The 17885-nt window shown below is 38.6% G+C and overlaps 1 protein-coding gene across 35 annotated transcripts in view; it reads left to right on the top strand.

Moving 5' to 3' along the window:
* RBFOX1 (RNA binding fox-1 homolog 1) overlaps nucleotides 1–17885 on the top strand; it is a 958925-nt gene that overhangs the window by 935872 nt on the left and 5168 nt on the right. For all 35 annotated transcript variants that reach the window (XR_014969494.1, XR_014969493.1, XM_085628210.1 and 32 more), the window contains one exon: nucleotides 11586–11661. Coding sequence is in view for 33 of the 35 variants with exons in the window: in XM_085628210.1 (XP_085484336.1) it covers nucleotides 11586–11661 (76 nt within the window). In the remaining 2 variants the exon portion in view is untranslated. The remainder of the gene's footprint in view (nucleotides 1–11585; nucleotides 11662–17885) is intronic.

The raw sequence follows: 17885 nt of genomic DNA, 5'->3' as shown, positions 1-17885 counted from the left end.
TCCAACTCCTCGAGCTTGTTCTCTAATGAGCTCCTGTCCCTTATGGCCTCACATACTTTAGTGGATAGTCCAGACATCTGATCCTCCAGCTGAGAGATCGTAGATTCTGCTTCCTGTATCTTGACTGGTAGACAAGCCACCGCGTCTTCGATCTTCCCAAAGCGAATATGAAGAGAGGGAATCTCATTTTCCTGTGACCTTTTCATTTCGCGAATCTCTTCGAGAATAAGGTTAAGCAAAGTCTTAACTTCTAATTGTTTGGTGGAACTTGTCTCTACAGGAACATTTATTATATTTTGGGCTATATCTAAAGCCGGACCAGAAGCTATATCGGGTGCTGGAAGTTGTACCATATCTGATACCTTCTGACTCTTATGAATGGACGTTTGCTGACTTCGAAGATGCCGTTGGTCTAGTTGATCCTGTTCCAAAAGCCCGGAGGAGAGCATCAAACTACTGACACTCCGTGTCTGGTTTGGAACTGTCTGGGAGCATAACTGGGGTCCATCCTTTGCAGCAGGTAGAGGGGGAGGATTCAAGGCACTGTCATCAAGCTCATTCATTAAAAGAGTCGAAGTTGTAGACTTTTGAGCACACAGAGGTATTGGAGAGATAGAAGAAGTGGCGGTTGCAGGAGAGCTGGCATCTAAGGAGAGCTGCGACAAGCTATGAGGATCCACCAACACTGACTGTGGTGCCATGGACTGGAAAAGAGCTGGCTGTATTAGCTTTTTCGTGAAGAGGGGGAACTCCTTAACACCTTTTCCCTCCACTTTACTGCTTTCATTAGTATCACTCTTATCCGCTTTTAACTTACTCTCCTCCCCATTTACTTCAATTTCTGGTGTAAATATGGAAGAAGAAGTTCTAGATGCCTGGCTTACACCAGCGGATTGCGCTACCAGTTCGTCTTCGGAGCTTTCGAAACAAGAACTTCGATCAAGGCGACTCCCCACAAGTCCTGTTCTTCCTATTCCAGCAGATAGCGCTTTTGCCTGCGCCTGTGCCAGGCGAGTCTTAGCTTTCAAACCAGTCGCTGCATCAATCCTGCCAGCTGGGTTGCTTTGCTTATTATGTCTCTCCATTGCAGACCTGCTCCAGTGACCAATACTGATACGAGGAAGTGAGGGAAAGAAAAGGGTACTATAACCCAATTCTACCGGTGTTTTTTTTTCCCCTTTTTTCCCCCCACTTTTTGCAGTTAAAACACAACTATGTAAACTTTTTTTTTTCCTCCTCTAGTAAAAAAAATCCTCAAAAAGGCCTCAGCCCCAGATCCACCACTCCAAACCTCTTGTTTTTGCCTTCCTTTCTCTTTTTTTTTCTCTACTCCTCTCGCCTCCCCTTGGAGGAAAATCCCTCAGTCAAGAGTCAAGAGTCCGCTTGGCCTGGCCTGGCCACTTTTCCAATACTATTGCCGGATAACCCAAAGCATGGAGAGGCAAAAAAAAAAATGTGGTCCGAATCTATGCCAGTGAAAGCAAGGCTACATGCAGAGAAGCCAGTTTTTTTAAATAAGTGCTCAAGATTGTAAGGATATTCAAAAAAAAATTCACAACAGCCACATCGCCTCCTATATTCAGGGATCTAATTACTGCAGTTTGATAAGAACATGCGGATGTATCCAAAACGTCCACCACCGCCGTAGTTTTTCCTGCTTTTCCTGCTATGCCTCGCCTTACCTCCAATGAGGCTCAAATCCCCGCCTGGTAGCCTCTCATGCAGGCTCCTGTGGCTTCATATAGCTTCTCGTAGCGGGTGTTCGAGCCGATGCTTGCCTCAAACAAAGCTCCAAACAACAACGTTTTCAGAATGCTACTGAAACGTGGTAGAAATGCACCGTTTTTCCTTCACTTCCATCTCAAAGAAGAGCCGCACTCATCCGCTTTCCGAGATTAACGAAACGAACACAAAAATGCCAGCCTCGCAGATACACGCCAGGAGCAGTCCGCCATTGCCGGGGGGGGGGGAGGCGGGGCTTAGATCACCTGTGGCTACGCGGCGTGGAGTTCCGCAGCCATTCCGCCGGGAGCAGAGGCTTTCAGCACAATAATAAACACATATATCATGTAGTTGCTTGCACACGGTCCTAAAGGGTGACATTCTACTTGTTGGTTCCTTTTCTGTTTATCAGATGCAACACCTGATCAGAAGTGGAGTACATCATGGCCATCGCCATGGAAGTTAAGCCCCAAAACCTATATGTTGGGTGGATGTATGTGTTGGGTTTCTAAAGAAAAAATGTATAGTGCTTTAGGAATCTTAAGCCAATTTAAATTAAAATAAAATGACCATGCTGTGCTTTTCATTACTTGTTTATAGGTTCATTGCATTTTATGTACCTAATTATGTATTTATTAATGGCAGTGTTTGGTTCTTTAGTCAGCAATATGACTAGAACTGCTTATGTGCTACTCAGTTTATATTGTATTAGTTATAAAAGGTGGCAATATACTCATCTTGAAATGTCAAGTTCGCTGGCCTACCATCTAAAAAGAATGGTTGGAGAATCTAACTGACATTTGACTCATCTGAACAGAAGCAATTTGTTTGTCATACAGAATCACATTTTCCTATACTGTGCCTTATTAAATTACACTGCTGTGCTTACGATACCCTGAAAAGGTTCATTGATAAATACACCGGAGTGAAACGTATCTGCTCTTCCCTTCACATCCATTATGGAATGGAAAAAAAATGTAAATTTAGAAAGTCTGCTTCGAAAGTCACAATGATCTTTAACCTATTCATTTTAAATGTGCTAAGCTTCTTGTTTTCTTTTTTATAAACCTTTCTTTCATCTTATTTATTAAAAATGTCCATATTAAAATACCATTGTAGTTTGGTGATTAGAATCCATGTGGAAAGCTTTCTGTCCCAGGCAATACATTGCTCTTTACAGCAGCTCTTCCCTGCTGAATTGAAGGGCAAATATACAGTCTGCCATATATATATATATCTCATGCAGTGCAGTCTCTGGCTAGAACACCTTAACCCCATTCCTGTAGTGTACAGGTAATGTAAAAACTTAAACACCTTACTAATAACAATCCATATTTAATAAGTTAAGCTTCCTTATCTTTATAAAGTGTTTTTTATGAGGTAATAATTGCTGTTTTAGAAATGTTGACTATTTCACTACATGGCTGTAATGCTCATAATGACCCACAATGGTCATATACTTTGTAATGTACTAATACCTTGGAAGTTTTAACTGTATACTTCCACTGTGTACTCTTAACATTTGAAAGAACAATCTGTAGGTAGGAGTGTCATTCTAGGCTAATTCACTCATTGGATTACGGTCTGATGACACATGGTAACATACAAATCTACTTGGTGATCTGTCATGACTCCAAGAGTTTACAACTGATAACATATAACAGAAGAAGGGCATTTATTTGTTTTTAAATAGGCATGAAACAAAATATATTCTGTTTTAAAAATATATATATTTATATTAGGAATTTTTGTTACATGCAGTATTGACATACTCTGTGGGTCACAAGGCATTATACAGGATAAAGTAACTCCAATGATAAAGACAATCCTAACAATCTTGTCATTGGAGGTACAAGGCATGAAAAGCATTGCATGAGATGAAATAATCATAGAAGTTGGGGATATGTAAACTGGGACCTAAGAGCATAGCAGTGGTGCTAGGAAGCAAGCATTCCAGAGGGGCTGATGTTGGCAGAGGGGGGCCACGAGGGAAGCCTCGTAGGCATTGCAGCTCGATCTGCATGGGGGTGCTCACAGGGGTGACCACCAGTTAGAAGTCAAAGTGATTAGAGCATTTTGGCGTTGGTGTGCGGGTGCGGGTGCTGGAAGATGTGGCATTAGTGATGTATCAGACATCTACAGAGTTGTAGATTAACTGTGAGCAGGAATCGTCCTTGATGATGCCCTGTAGGTGGATCAGCATGGTGTCCCAGTCCATTGGTACTAGATGTTTGCAAAAGTCTCTCCCTCATCTTGGAGAAATAACATACTTTCAGCCTGCTCCCAGCCGACCAGCATATACAGCCAGGAAAAAGCCCGGAGGGCTGCGGAACAAGTCTCTCTCAGGGATTACTGCTCTTTTAGTTAAGTGACACAAGTTTCCCAAACCGAATTGTCATACTGTTCTCCTTGGAACTCTTCTAGTTGCCTAGGGAGATGACTTTCTCAGAATCCACACCCTCACAGTGAGTGAAGTCTGATTTGGTGGCTAGGGCTGCTTGCCAGTATTGTGTAAGGGAAAGGCATGACAAGAGAAGGTGGTGAAGATCGGCATTGTAGGATTGGTTTCCAGGGCAGCAAAGTTGGACATCCCGGAAGATCTGATTTAGTTTAGAGGGAGTGGGTATGCACAGTGTAAGATGGAAATTTGGATGTTTTTGAATCGGGTATTCCTGGAGATTAGTTTTGGGTATTGCAATGCAAGTGTCCACTCTGAGTCATGCGACCACTTCTCAAAGTCTCTTTTTCAGCACTCCCGAAGATGAGTGAGGGGGTCAGTGTGTACTCCTGTAAAGCTTTGTAGAACAAGGTGATACACAAAAATATATTTTTATCTACAAAACTAGTGCATCGTGATGCAAACCAAGTAAATCGAGAAATTAATTGAATTTGATGTATTTTAGGTTTGCAGGTGATTCAAATGTGTGTACTTTAGGGAAAGATATTGACAACTTTTTCAGGAGGAGATAGGATTGTAGATTTATATTGTAATGCACACATGGATAATGCAATTCAGATGAGAATACATTATCTTTATAGACATATTTTTCTTTTCCATATGCTACAACATTACTTACGTAAACAAGAGTCTTCAATCATGATCTCAGAAATGCATATCTTCCTGCTACCCAACTTGGTATATTTAGATTTTTACCAGCAATTAAACACTGCCTGAATATTTTGGTAATAGAACAATCTGAGCTGCTTTACAGATGATTCCTTTTGCCACCCACAAAATAATACAATGAATGTAAATTATACAACCATTTGTTTATCACTCATTTTTACAGAAACATAAGGGTGCACACCATTTGTCAAGAATATACTAACCAAGAAATGTTTCTAAAAGATTTACATCAACCTAAATGTTTGATGCATGCTTTTTGTGTCCTGCAATCTGTGAGATGAACTGTATAAGCATACTACGCCTGAAGGTATGGTGTTTATTGCTACTTTATTAAAAGTTCATATGCGCTATGGGTCCAGCTCCTGGCATTATCTTGTCAGTAAAAGTAAACTAAATAGTTGCATCTTTCTGTATCTTTTCATTCAATATTCTTTAGTTGTATCACATTTTTACATCTAAGATTTACATAGAAATTATAACTACTTCTGTAATCCTATCTACTAAAACCAAAACCCATGCCTCCAGTTGTTTAATCCTTTTTTAACAAGGTGCTTAAAATTACACTAAGTAATTTTCCAGTTTTGAGAAACTGAATGCATGTGATTATAAGATTACATTCCTAACTACACACTTGGATGCATGCTAAAATGTACGTCAGCTTTTTTAAATGTAAAAATGACAAAGTATTTTCTTTGAAACACCAATTATGGTGCAGTGGAATTATGCTGTGTTTATTTAGTAGTTATAGCTTCATCTGATTTATTATGACCAAAATATGGTCAATATAAAGATAAAGATATACATTATGGGGCCGATTCCGATCCGGGTCGGAAAGCACTCCGACCGGGTCGGATCCGGAGTGTTTTCCGACCGAGCCGGACCCCTACAGTCCGACCGAGCGAGTACGATGCGCACGTATGCTGTCGGACTCGGTTCGGCCGGACTCCCATAGAAGTCAATGGGAGCCGGTCGTACGACGCGTACATGGGCTCCCATTGACTGAATGGGTACGTCTCGAACAAGTGCGCCCCCTACAGTGGGTACGCGTCGGTGCCACCCGCACCGTACATGCCTGTGTTGGGGAGACCCATAAGTCTCCCCCTGTGTCCGAGTCGTAGGGCTTCGGGTGTCAGGGGGTCTGACGTGGACCCCCAAAGTCCGACTCCGGGAGCTTTTGCGAGCCGGACACTCCGGCTCGCACAGGCTGTCCGACACGTGCATCGTACTGGCTCGGTCGTAAATCGCATCCATTGCACGCCACGGTTAGCTTCCGACTGGGACGTACGGAGCGGATCGGACCCGGAAACTACTCGGTCGGTGAATTTCATGTAGCTTGCATCGTACTTGCTCGCTCGTACAGCTGTACGAGTCGGCCGGAAAACACGCGTACGGCTCGTAGTTTTTCCGGCCGAACCCGATTCGGTGCCCTTCCGACTCTGATCGGAATTGGCCCCATTGTGTGAGCATTCTGATTAGACAGGTATGGGATATGTTTGGACACACACCGGCCACAGGGTGTTTGCACCAATGCTCAGTACATCTGAATACATGATGTATGACATGTCATGGTTTTATTTTGGTATGATACTGCATCATAATATATGTGGTAAATGACATGTTATTATACACTGCAAGAATGGTGGTATACATGGTAATATTACATGTTATTATACACATTAAGTAGATTCTTTATTGCAGAATAATAAAAATCATTGCAAAAGTACACCACAACTGTTAAGATGTAAGTGTTAACATGAGTTAAAGGCAACATATTATCATATTACAAGTCATGGTTGATTGTACATACAGTTTTATTCTTCTGTCACCGACCAACTGCTCTTTGTAAAGATTTCCTCCAAAAGGTAGAATCATTTCATATGTAATAGCAAATGAAATTCTAATATGAGCATGGCAGACTATTTATCACTTGTTATTGTTTCAGTTACAATGTTTAGTAAATTTGAAAGGTGATGCAAAGGCTCCTGAAATTCTCCTGACTTTTTTACTTGGTCACACCTTGTTTTGGAGAAAAGTTTTGAAATCAGACATTTCATGATTATTCATAAAAGACAGAAAAAAACACAGATAAAATACCTCAATGCAACCTTATGGCAAATTATCCTGTCATTCTTAGAATCAGCCATTTTCTCAATCTCTCCTTGGTCCTTTCATCAATGCTTGATATAACATAGTTGTCTACATAAAGCTAGCACCATACATCATGCTAATAGACTATTGGGTGTAATTATACAAATGGGCACACACTATATACACACACACACATGAACTTGTACATACACACACACACATACACACACATGAACACGTTAGTGTTTCATCTCTATGATGCCAATTTTTGGACTTCTTCAACCGCATTACAAAAATGGTGACAAATTATTTGTTGGCAAGGGTATGACTGCAATCTCTACACCCTTCACACCACTAGTAGACACCTTGATCAGAAGTTATGTTTTCTTTATTCATTGTGATCTGTCTTGGCATACCATGTTCCTTGACTATGGTCCACTTACTTACATCTCTGTAAAAACAGGTATGGGTAACTGCATTGATGTAATCTATGCCACATGCTAATGCCTTTCTTAGTTTGTTATTTATTTTAAAGTTTTATATTGTACAAGAGTGAAAATCTATTCATAGAGATGCATTAAGGCTAAAACACTTCAGTGTCTCCAGTAGTGTACAGGTTTATTAAGCTTGGCGCTTGACAATGATTTGTGAGGTTGGCAGGCTGTATTAGTTAAGCTTGCTTCGATGCTTTCGCTAGAACATATGGGTCTTTTGAGAGGTTGTAGCAATAACATATTTGGAAGTAAGTATTTTTATTTAATTTCAAGAATGTACATTGTAATATAGCTTTCCATATGGAGAATGAGATCCAGTATTTGTGAATCTCTTTGAAAGAGCCATCGCTGAATCTCAAATATCATGGCTAACAATCAAACTTAGAAGGTATATTTCTAATATAACAGGCAGTTGTTTGTCATTTATTGAGTAACTCCTAAGCCACAATATGGCAATGATGTGCCAAATGTATGACTTTGAGTTTTATTTTTACCAAGCATGGGTGTATTTATCTTAAGAGCCATAGATGCAGTATGTCTTGTTCAGCAATATTCAACAATTGGAGTGGTGACTTTAAGGCTGACAATCAAACAGTTCACATATTGATTGTTCTCACCTGCTCACTAGACAGACTGTTTCAAAACGTCTCTAAAATAGAGCATATATTGCAGTATAGTCTGATGTGCTACCAACTTTTGTGGAGTACTTGACAGTTATTTTAGAGTTTTATGATACTAATCAAGTGCTATGATTTCTTCAATGGTGATAATTAGGGAGACACTTCCCAGAAGCCATTCCCCCCATAAATACCGTTATACAGACTTGGCAAAGTGATTCACACTGAGGAGAGCAAAACATTTGGAAGTTCATGCATAGTTTTTTTTTGTTAAAGTTGATCAAAATCATAAAAAGTGGGGTCATAGCTGGCCCCTTACATCTGCCTTTCTGCAATAAAAATGTGAGAAAAAAACCTATTGTTAATGTGTATAATTTGAGTGATTCCAAAGAATGCAACCAAATTGAGGTGATAATTGAAGGTAATCAGATGCTAGAACACATAACATTTTTATATGTTATCATTGAAGGTGTATTAAATGAACATCTTTTAGATACAGTGCATTTCCTTCACTGAATACACACAATGATAATTAAACACCAACCGATTACACCGTTTTTAGCTTGACTCTGACAAATTCATGAGAGAATGAAAACTGTGATTTTGGTCAAATGTGTTTCTAAAGAATTCATTTTAGTCCTAACAATAGGTATCTGAGCTTTTTTAAATACTTGGAGAATCCCACACAAGCTCTACTGATATGAAATTGAGCATTTCATTAAATTGGATTTAGTGAATAAGAAAGTGCTTCCTCAATTTTCTAGTCAAATTAGAGAAGGATCATTTTTTAGTACACAGTAAGGCTTTAAGTAGGTGGATTCAGAATTCTCTTAGCGGTGCTCTTTAATTAACTCTAAATATATGTGAAATGGTATGAACATATGAATTGGTGTGTGAACATGTGAATTGGCATGGTTTTGTAATAAAATAGTGCCTCCAACCAAAGCGAGATAAGTGGGATTAACTTCACTAGGGCCTGATTATGAGTTTGGTGGTCCAAAGGACCTCCAAACTCGTGGTGGAGGTGCAGTGGTAGTCAGAGACCACTGCACCAGGGGTATGACTGCCGTATTACAAGTACGTTGGCTGGACCTTGAGATGACCATCACAGCTGCCAGGGATCCACGATCCCTGATGCAGTGGTCTTGAGGCTGAAATATGCTTGGTGGTGCCTGCTGCAGCACTGCCAAGCATATTTCAAGTTTCCTCACTGCAACCCTAAATACAGTGGTGAGACATCATTGGAAAGGGTGGCGGTGGGGAAACAAAAGGGGCCCCACAGGGCCCCCTGGTGCCTCAGGACCATAGGAAGCATGCAGGTGGGCACATGTTGGCCATCTTGTGTGCATGCACCTCCTTTACTGCATGGCATGGACTTCACAGTCCATGCTGTGCAGGAACGGGCTTTGCGTTTCCATTGTGATGCTTTTTTGAAAGGCACCACCAGAGAAATGCCAAAGGACCGCCCACCATACTACAAGGAAAGTTATAATCTGGCGGGCGTGTGGTGGTTGAGTTTTTGGGTCCTGGAGTGGGGCATTGGCGTGAAGCTGCACTCCCGTACTGCCAAACTGGTATTCAGACCCTTTTTTGCAGGTGTGTGAAAACTGTCATATTGCTTCCGTAGTGTTCTCTCATGTCCTCTGTGGACTTGCTTTTGTTTTTCTTACTTAAGGGATATATGTATAATATGTGTTTAGCTTTCTGGTCCCATTAGCTGACTCAATGCAGAAAGATCCACGTTTTTTGTGTTAAGTGTAGTTATATATTTATCTCAGTCAATAACAATCGTGACATCCTGACCATCTTTTGTCAGCAGTATTGTCTAGCATTTAATGTTGACTTACTGGCATTGTAACTTACAAAAATAGGTATTCTATTGTGATATCATTATCCAAGCTGTAGTGTTAGCTATAGCATTTATACATCAAAGGCAGCTCTGTTTAGGAGCTGTGTTATTTGTATAACATTGAAGATGTGTGTAATCCACTGAACACCTCTAATAAACATGAGGCAGTTGGTTTGAATAGCACATTCTATGGCAGGCTCATTCTATGGAAAGAAGGATTTCCTGAAAAGACTATCATGCAGGACCCAGGCCTATGCTGTAAATTTGGGAAAGTGATATAAATAGTAGTCCTAGATTTATTCAGTAGGCCTCACTGTGAGATATGGTCCCTCCCCCATACTCAACAGTGGAATTAATAGATTATTAGACTCCACCGCTTTGCATATATGGTTTATGCCATGGTATTTTTTTCATGATTATTTGCCTTAATGAATGTATTTAACCAAACCCAGGAAGGGATGGGTTACATTTGTGCTGCAAGGTAAAATCACACTGCAGAGATATCTATTAGGAGAGTTGTTTGCCTTTGTAGAAATTGTTACATGCAATCTGTGGGGTAGTAAAAAGTGTTTTTCTCATGCCGTTTATTTGTACACTTGTAATAAACTCAAATTTGATTTTTGCCTTATTTATTAGCAACATTGCTCTAAGTAATGTGCTATTGAGCTACATTTATTGTGTGTGTGTATATAATAAAACTAAAGGTTGAAGTGACATAATAGTTAGTTATAGCTTAAGATCTAGAAAACAACCTAGAAATTCACTGAAAAAATAAAGATTAAAGTGATGTTAAATTTACAAACGCAAAAAATGGAGGTTCATGAGTTATAGTTTGCTGAGCCAACTATAATGTGTGCCCTGCCATGCACTGCTAATAACCAAATATATTACATCACTCATGACATTAATTGAGATCATTGATGACCTCACAGATGACATCTCACCACTCTATATCTATCTGTCTGTCTGTCTGTCTGTCTGGCATTCATGCCACACTGTGCAGGAACTAAGGGTGCAAAACCAGGAGGACACATCATGTGTCCCCACCCCATGCACCCCTACATTCAGGAGCAGCAGGGGACCCTGTTAGGTTTCCCTTTGTTTCATCTCCACCACCCTTTTGACCACATTGAAAAGGGCAGTGGACATGAAACTCCTAATAATAGTGCCGCAGCAACACCACCAGTATATTAGTGCTCCTGATCCTTGATCCCCAGCGGTCACAGCAGTCCTGTGCTGGTCTGACTCCCACCTTCATAAAACTGCAGGCGGGCCCGTAATGTGGTGGTGGTCGGATCGCCACCATGGGTTCGGTTGTCCTATGGTAGGCCAAACTCGGAATAAGGCCTTCTGTACTGGTGCAGTAATACATGTGAGTAACATAAAAGTGTAAATCATGCCTTTTGCACAGAATCACCTTGGATGGCCAAACAGCTTTGTGAATCCAACCTATTGTGGGTATTATATATAGCAATTCAAATCTTTTGCGTGGCAATTCTAACGTCTGTAAATAACTGGCCTTAATAATTCCTAATCGTGTGCATCCACATTTATTCACACAGGAAAATGCATATTTAAATTACAGATTGTGTAAATACTACATTATTGGTTGTATAGTAAGTACTGTGAAACTACTTATTTTCAATTGATTTCTTGGGTTAGTAACCTGTAGTGTTGCTTGATTTTAGTTACGGACGAGTTTATGCTGCAGACCCCTACCACCACACACTTGCTCCAGCAGCAACCTACGGCGTTGGTGCCATGGTAAGTCAACCATTCTGCCCAGTACTCTTGCATTGCCGTCTCATTTCCATCCCTTCCCCCTTCACCTTCCACAGTCCTCCTTCCCTCTATCCAGCATGGATCCTTGCACAGCTGACATTTTTTCTCTTTTACTTAATTGAGTTTGTCTTTTGTGCTAAATGCAGCTAAAATGACACATTAATCCTCAACATAAACTTGATAAATGTCTTAATTTCTTGGCAATGTAGTGCATGTAAGTTATTATAATTCTAATTTTGCAAGTATCACCTAGCTGAGCACTTACCTTAATGGATTTAATTAGTCAATTTGATAATTTAATCCATCACTAACAGAATGCAGTGTCAATGCAGAACCCCTTGCCTCAAGCCTATGTTTCCAAAAAGTCTAAAATACCAGTTAAACTGAAATTATTAGTAAGAAATTATTGAAGTGTTCTTCTACTTAACAACAAGTTGGAAAAAAATACTTTTGCACCCCCACCACACGTATGATGCCTAATACAATAAAATGCATTGCAAGGCAACATTCTAAGCCAGAATATTAAACCAAAGATACAAACAGTCCTTGCCTTTTAAAGTTATAAGTATTAAGAGCATAGTTCATTTGAACTGGTCTACTATTAAACTGATCTTTCTGGGATGCATGCAATTTCATAATTAAGTAATCCACAGTTAAACATTGTCTTCAAACCAAGATTACATTTCACTGCTTAATATTACCACCAGGCATTATTTTAATGGCACAGAAACATTTACAAAACATTTAAAAACACTACAATTTGACTGTTTAGTCAATGCATATGAACACAAACAGTACGTAGTGATGTTTTCTCTTTCACATATATATAAACTATGAGAGTTAGTTTTACACAACATATCATTTTTACTAAACCATGTAATTGTTAGCCTTTTAAAACTGTGCTTCTATGATCACTAGGGTGGATAGTGCAGGATGGCAGCATTAAAAGAGAATATTCATAATTATTGAAAATTAAAATGTAGTCAGTAGCCAGTTGGAAGCAATATCAGAATCTGCTTAAGATCAGTCAAAAAAATGATGACAATCTTAGATAGGAAAACGTAATCAGAATTAAATGTGAAAGCTTGCAAAGAAGCAACTTATTTATAATACACTATCCACATGGCCATGCTACTCTTCTGACCCACATTATCATTGGGGTAAGATAAAAAGGATTTATCATATGACCTCATTCCCTCCTGAAATTCACCTTCAGCCAGTTTTCGTATTTTAGCCAACAACAATTTTGTTTCTTGCACTTGTAGATTCATTTCCATGCTTAGTAGCAGCATAAAACTCCCAACCTACAGAATGCTGTTGGTCAAAAGAAAGAATCATGGTGGGGTGTCCCTTAAAGGAGTGCAGTCCTTGAAAAAATGGATTGAGAGGCAGAGGAGAACAACTTGAGTGATTATACACCCAAAAATCATAGTCTATGTCTTGTTTTTTTTTATATCACAATTCCATCTTACATATTTCAATTCCATGACACCCAAGCCATACTCTCTGAAAGGAAATTAAGGAAAGAGAAATTGGAAGTATACGTGGACCAGTTATAGAAATAAACAAAAGATAGATTTGATAGTTAATTTAGGAGTTTCAAAATATGTATTCATCTTGACTTTTCCTCTTTCATGCAAATTGGATGGTCTCTTGTGTAAATAATCATCCAAAAACTACAGTGCTTGCCAGAAGTATTTGTTTTAGCATTTCCAAATTAGTAGAAAGCAGGTGATCTCAATTGATAGTGCGGGACAAATGCAGACTATGAAGAGCCCATCACCTAATGTCTCTGTCCTAAAAACTGACAAGTCAGCATTGATATGCAGAATAATATGTGCATGATTTTAGAGCTGGCAATTTCTATCAACATATTGTCTGTAAAAAGCTATTTTGGAAACCTTTTGTAGAAAAGATTGTATTAACTGCTGAATACAAATAATTCAGTTGGGATCTTTATACAGCACTATTATTCCCAAAACCAATAAAAGCCAAATTCCCAAAAACTAAAGGTGACACCCATGCTGTTCATAATCATATTCATAGGTATAGACATACAGAAGGATTTTTAGGTGACAAAACCTAAAGGAGTTCAGTCAGCCTGGCCATGGCCAATCAATAAATAGTTTAGTGAGATGATTGATTTAGTAGTATGCAGTAGAGTCAAGGTGAGTTGAAATAGCCTCTGTCACCATGGAAAACAAAATATACTGCATTATCCTGGATTTCTGAGCATTGCTAGCAATTTACTTAACAACAACTTATGGTTCTTGGAATGAACTAGTCTACTCATTGGAGTACTTCAAGGTTTTAAAAGGAAGCATAGGAGAGAAAGTCTCATACACAAAAGTTGATGAAAGAAAAATGTACATGTTTATTTATTGTAAACTCTTTTTCATTTCTGTACCTTAAGTCATCTATCTAGAAAAGAAAATATTCTTATATTATTATTCTATCAATATTGCTACAACCATGATTGTTATCCCCTAATCAAATGGAATCTGTTCAAATCTGACTAGACCATTACAGGAAATGGGCATATATCTTAATTCCCAAAGAAGAGATATTTAGGTTTAAAGTCTATTACGCTATGTGCACCATGAGTTCACCATCTATTTGCCATGATTCACAGCAAACAATGCCCTTCATGGGTAATGAGAATCAGAGTGCATAAGAATTATGAAAAATATCAGCAGAGGGAAATATACAAATGAACATTTTAAAATGAATTGAAAATATATATTAATTTTCTTGAAGACAGCTCAGTACCAGTCGAGCTCTGAGATCTTCATATCACTGCACAGTACCTGACCATACAGAACCAGAAAACTCACCTAGAATGCTAGTAAAATATGTGTTTCCTCAATTGAAATTTCAATGCCCAGAAATGAGTGATTGGTGGTCCAATTTTGGGTGTTATCATAACCAAAGTCAAAGGGTTTGAGAAAGTGGTATAATACCCTCCTGGTACCCTGATACCATCTTAAAGGTGATAGGCCATATCATTTAGCCCTGATGAAGGGACATTATAGATTTTCCAAAGAATCTTTATTAATTCTACAGAGTGTAGCTGTGATTGATACCAGGCATAGTCAGTAGAACGCTTCCAAATTAATGTATCAAAGGTTAATGGAATGCCTATTAAACATATTGGTGAAATCACATGGGTGGTAAAGCAATCCAAATGAGTGGGATTTGCCAACCATAGGTACCTCACATTAGGTCATTTAGAGAGAACACCTTGCTATAACAAAGACTATCCAATTCTGGAGAGAACTGAGCATTTTTGACCCCTCTACCTCCTACTCAAATATAATGTGCTTTGCTTGGCCATGATCTACATTTCTCTCAGAAATATTTCTGAAGATTTTCTTTTGAATTGCATCCTAACCCATATTTATTATTACAAAAGATTTTCAAGAAAGTGGTGCTTGTGGTCTTATTATAAGAGAAATACATGAAAAGTTGATATCTCTTTTTAGATGTCATTATTCTTTTCATGTGAGTTTAAAACATTGATTAAAGTATGACAACCGAATAGGAAGCAGTTTGAAAAAGACTTAAATTATGGAACAAAAATGTAGTTTGTTGTATTTTCAAATATGGTGCTATCATAAAAATCAAGACACATAGTCCAACTTTCTTCATTATTTGTTGCCAGTAAGAGACAGGAAGACATTATTTATTAGGAACAATGTAGGATTAACCTTGCTGGAATAAATTAAATTCTTTTGAGAATTTTGGCTTTTACGTATTATCTTCAAGTGACATTTGTGTGAAAATCGGATTTTCAACTTTGCTATTTGCAAGACTTCCATTTTCACGGTTTGGTTGTGAGTAAATGTTACATCACAATGGCTTTGCCATGTGACTGTACACTTTTCGCTTACTAGTGATGTAAACATTCTCAAAGAATGCACTTCCATGCAAAAGGAGTGTGTGATACTGGTATGTTCATGCCTTTCTGTGAGATAGATGGTCAACATTGCTGTTGCAGTGCAAGTGGCAAGTGCACACATCACATTTCTCAGTTTCCGTAGGATATTTCCTGTTCAAACGAAGTCTCACATAAGAGAAAGCTAAGTGATTGGTATAGCATCAGGAAAAGCAGGAATTCAGCATTAAATGGGTACCCTAAATTTGTTTCTCTGCATGAAGTTGCACACACTGTCAGATTTTAAAATCTTTCTATGCCCATCATTTCTTTTCACATCTTAGGGCCTTAGTTAGTGTTTGGCTGACAAGAGACTCTGCCGAAAGATGACAGATGTTCTGTCCATCATACTACAAGGGACATAGGGTGTAATGCACTTGAAGTATGGAAGATGGAATATCTGCCACATTGCAACAGACTCTGAAATCCCCCAAACTTTAAATAAGGCCCTTGGTTATAAATCATCCTGTGAAATGACTCCTTCCAATCTGGCTTTTGATTCCACAATACTTTGTTTGGTGGGATTTTAGATTGATTTTAAGGTTTATTCTTTGTCAAACCCACACTAAATGCATCAAAATGTAAATTTCAGTGGGTTAAAATGTGAAGCTGGCTAAAGGTGTTGTATATGACATAGAGTCATTAGACAGCTATATTTTCATGGAAGTGAAACCCATCGATGTCTACCTGGGAGATTCACTGCCATATACAACACATTAGATTAGAGGCCTGAACTCATGCTTATTAAGCCAGAAAAGTGCAATTTAATGTAATAACAACCAGGTCCTTAGCTTGAAGGTAAATTGCTAATGCTTTTGGGGTACCGCCTTACTTTAAGCAATGTTTTTGCTTTTGAGATAGCCACATTTTGTATTGCATAATCCCAGAACGCCCTAGGATTTTTACCTTTGATGAAAGCAGTATCTATGTCCAAACTGAGGGACAGCCATTATCTGTATTATTTAATGGAGTAAATGTGCTAGAAACTGAACTTGTTTAGGAAAATTCACAGGTATTTATGAATATTTTGAATAGTTTTGCTGTTAGGATTGTATTTCTTCAGCGGATTGTCCAATTGTTTAGTAGGCCTCATTAGCATTAAGGTAGTTTAATATGAAAACACCATGAAATAATTTAAATATGCCTTAACTGTTATCAAGGTTCAAGGTGCGCTAAGTTGTGGATTTATTCTGTCATGAATGTAACATAATGTTTGTAAACACTTGCTACAACTACCAGTAGTGTGACAGTTTTTCCGGTTAAAATCTGGAACTTTCCTGCTCATTTTAAGTTATTGAAAAAAAAACAAGATCACCTATATCCATCCAGTTTTATAGTAACAGTAAAAAGGTGCTAAAGTTTACTTTTTAGAAAAATTTGTGTACTTTTTCACCACAACTAGCATGCACAAAAAAAACTGTAATTCCCAAAGAAATATCACCAGTTTCTGGGAAAAACTAAGCAAGCGTGTCAAACAAACGAGTAACTTTGAAGACAATTCAATATGAATCCATTAGACCAATAGTGCTACTACATTGAATTTATATTTTAAATTGCACTTGAAGTTGTACAGAGCAGACTAGATCATGTGGTGTCAGAGTGCATTACAGAGGAAAGCGTCACTAACAACAATATTCTTTATGCTTCTTGACTATTGCAGACATATTTGATTCTATCATTTAATCGTAGTTTACAAAAGTATAAGATTAGTATCCTAGTTAATTGCACTTTCACTTAGCAGTGATATTTCATTCAATATAATCACAAGAGTTTAACATGTTTATCTCCTTGTTCTCCCTGAAATGAGCACTCAACAGTCACCACCACTGGAATTCCCACCCTGGTTCTTTTGATATTTTCATATAAGATCTCACTTAAGGAGGTAGTTGTCAAGTGTGATCTAGTCCTTTAGCAGTGATCCTGAGAAAAGAAGATGGCTGCCTCCACTGGGACACTGTTGCAAGACTTATGGCCTCCCGTATGGCCATCCTTTGTTCTATGCCCCTATTCTCCTACCATTAACACCAAGTTGAAGTGAGAGCCGTTGATGTAGGAAGAGCTTGTGGGGAAAGAACATCCAAAGTCAAGCAAGAAACATGCTGCGAAGAGAGGCATATATATTTTCCTCCAAGCTGTACTTCATATTTTCACAACTAACCATTGTAGCATCACATAGTGCTATACACACAAATGTCCCTTGTAGTATATCCCTTAGCATGATTTTTTAATGAAGGTCATGAGCTGTATAAGCTGTCGTCCATCTTCCTCCACC

Source organism: Triturus cristatus, chromosome 10, assembly GCF_964204655.1.
Source record: "Triturus cristatus chromosome 10, aTriCri1.1, whole genome shotgun sequence".
Classification (NCBI taxonomy): Eukaryota; Metazoa; Chordata; class Amphibia; order Caudata; family Salamandridae; genus Triturus; species Triturus cristatus.
Note: the sequence above shows the minus strand (reverse complement) of the source record. Positions and strands in the feature narration are given on the sequence as shown.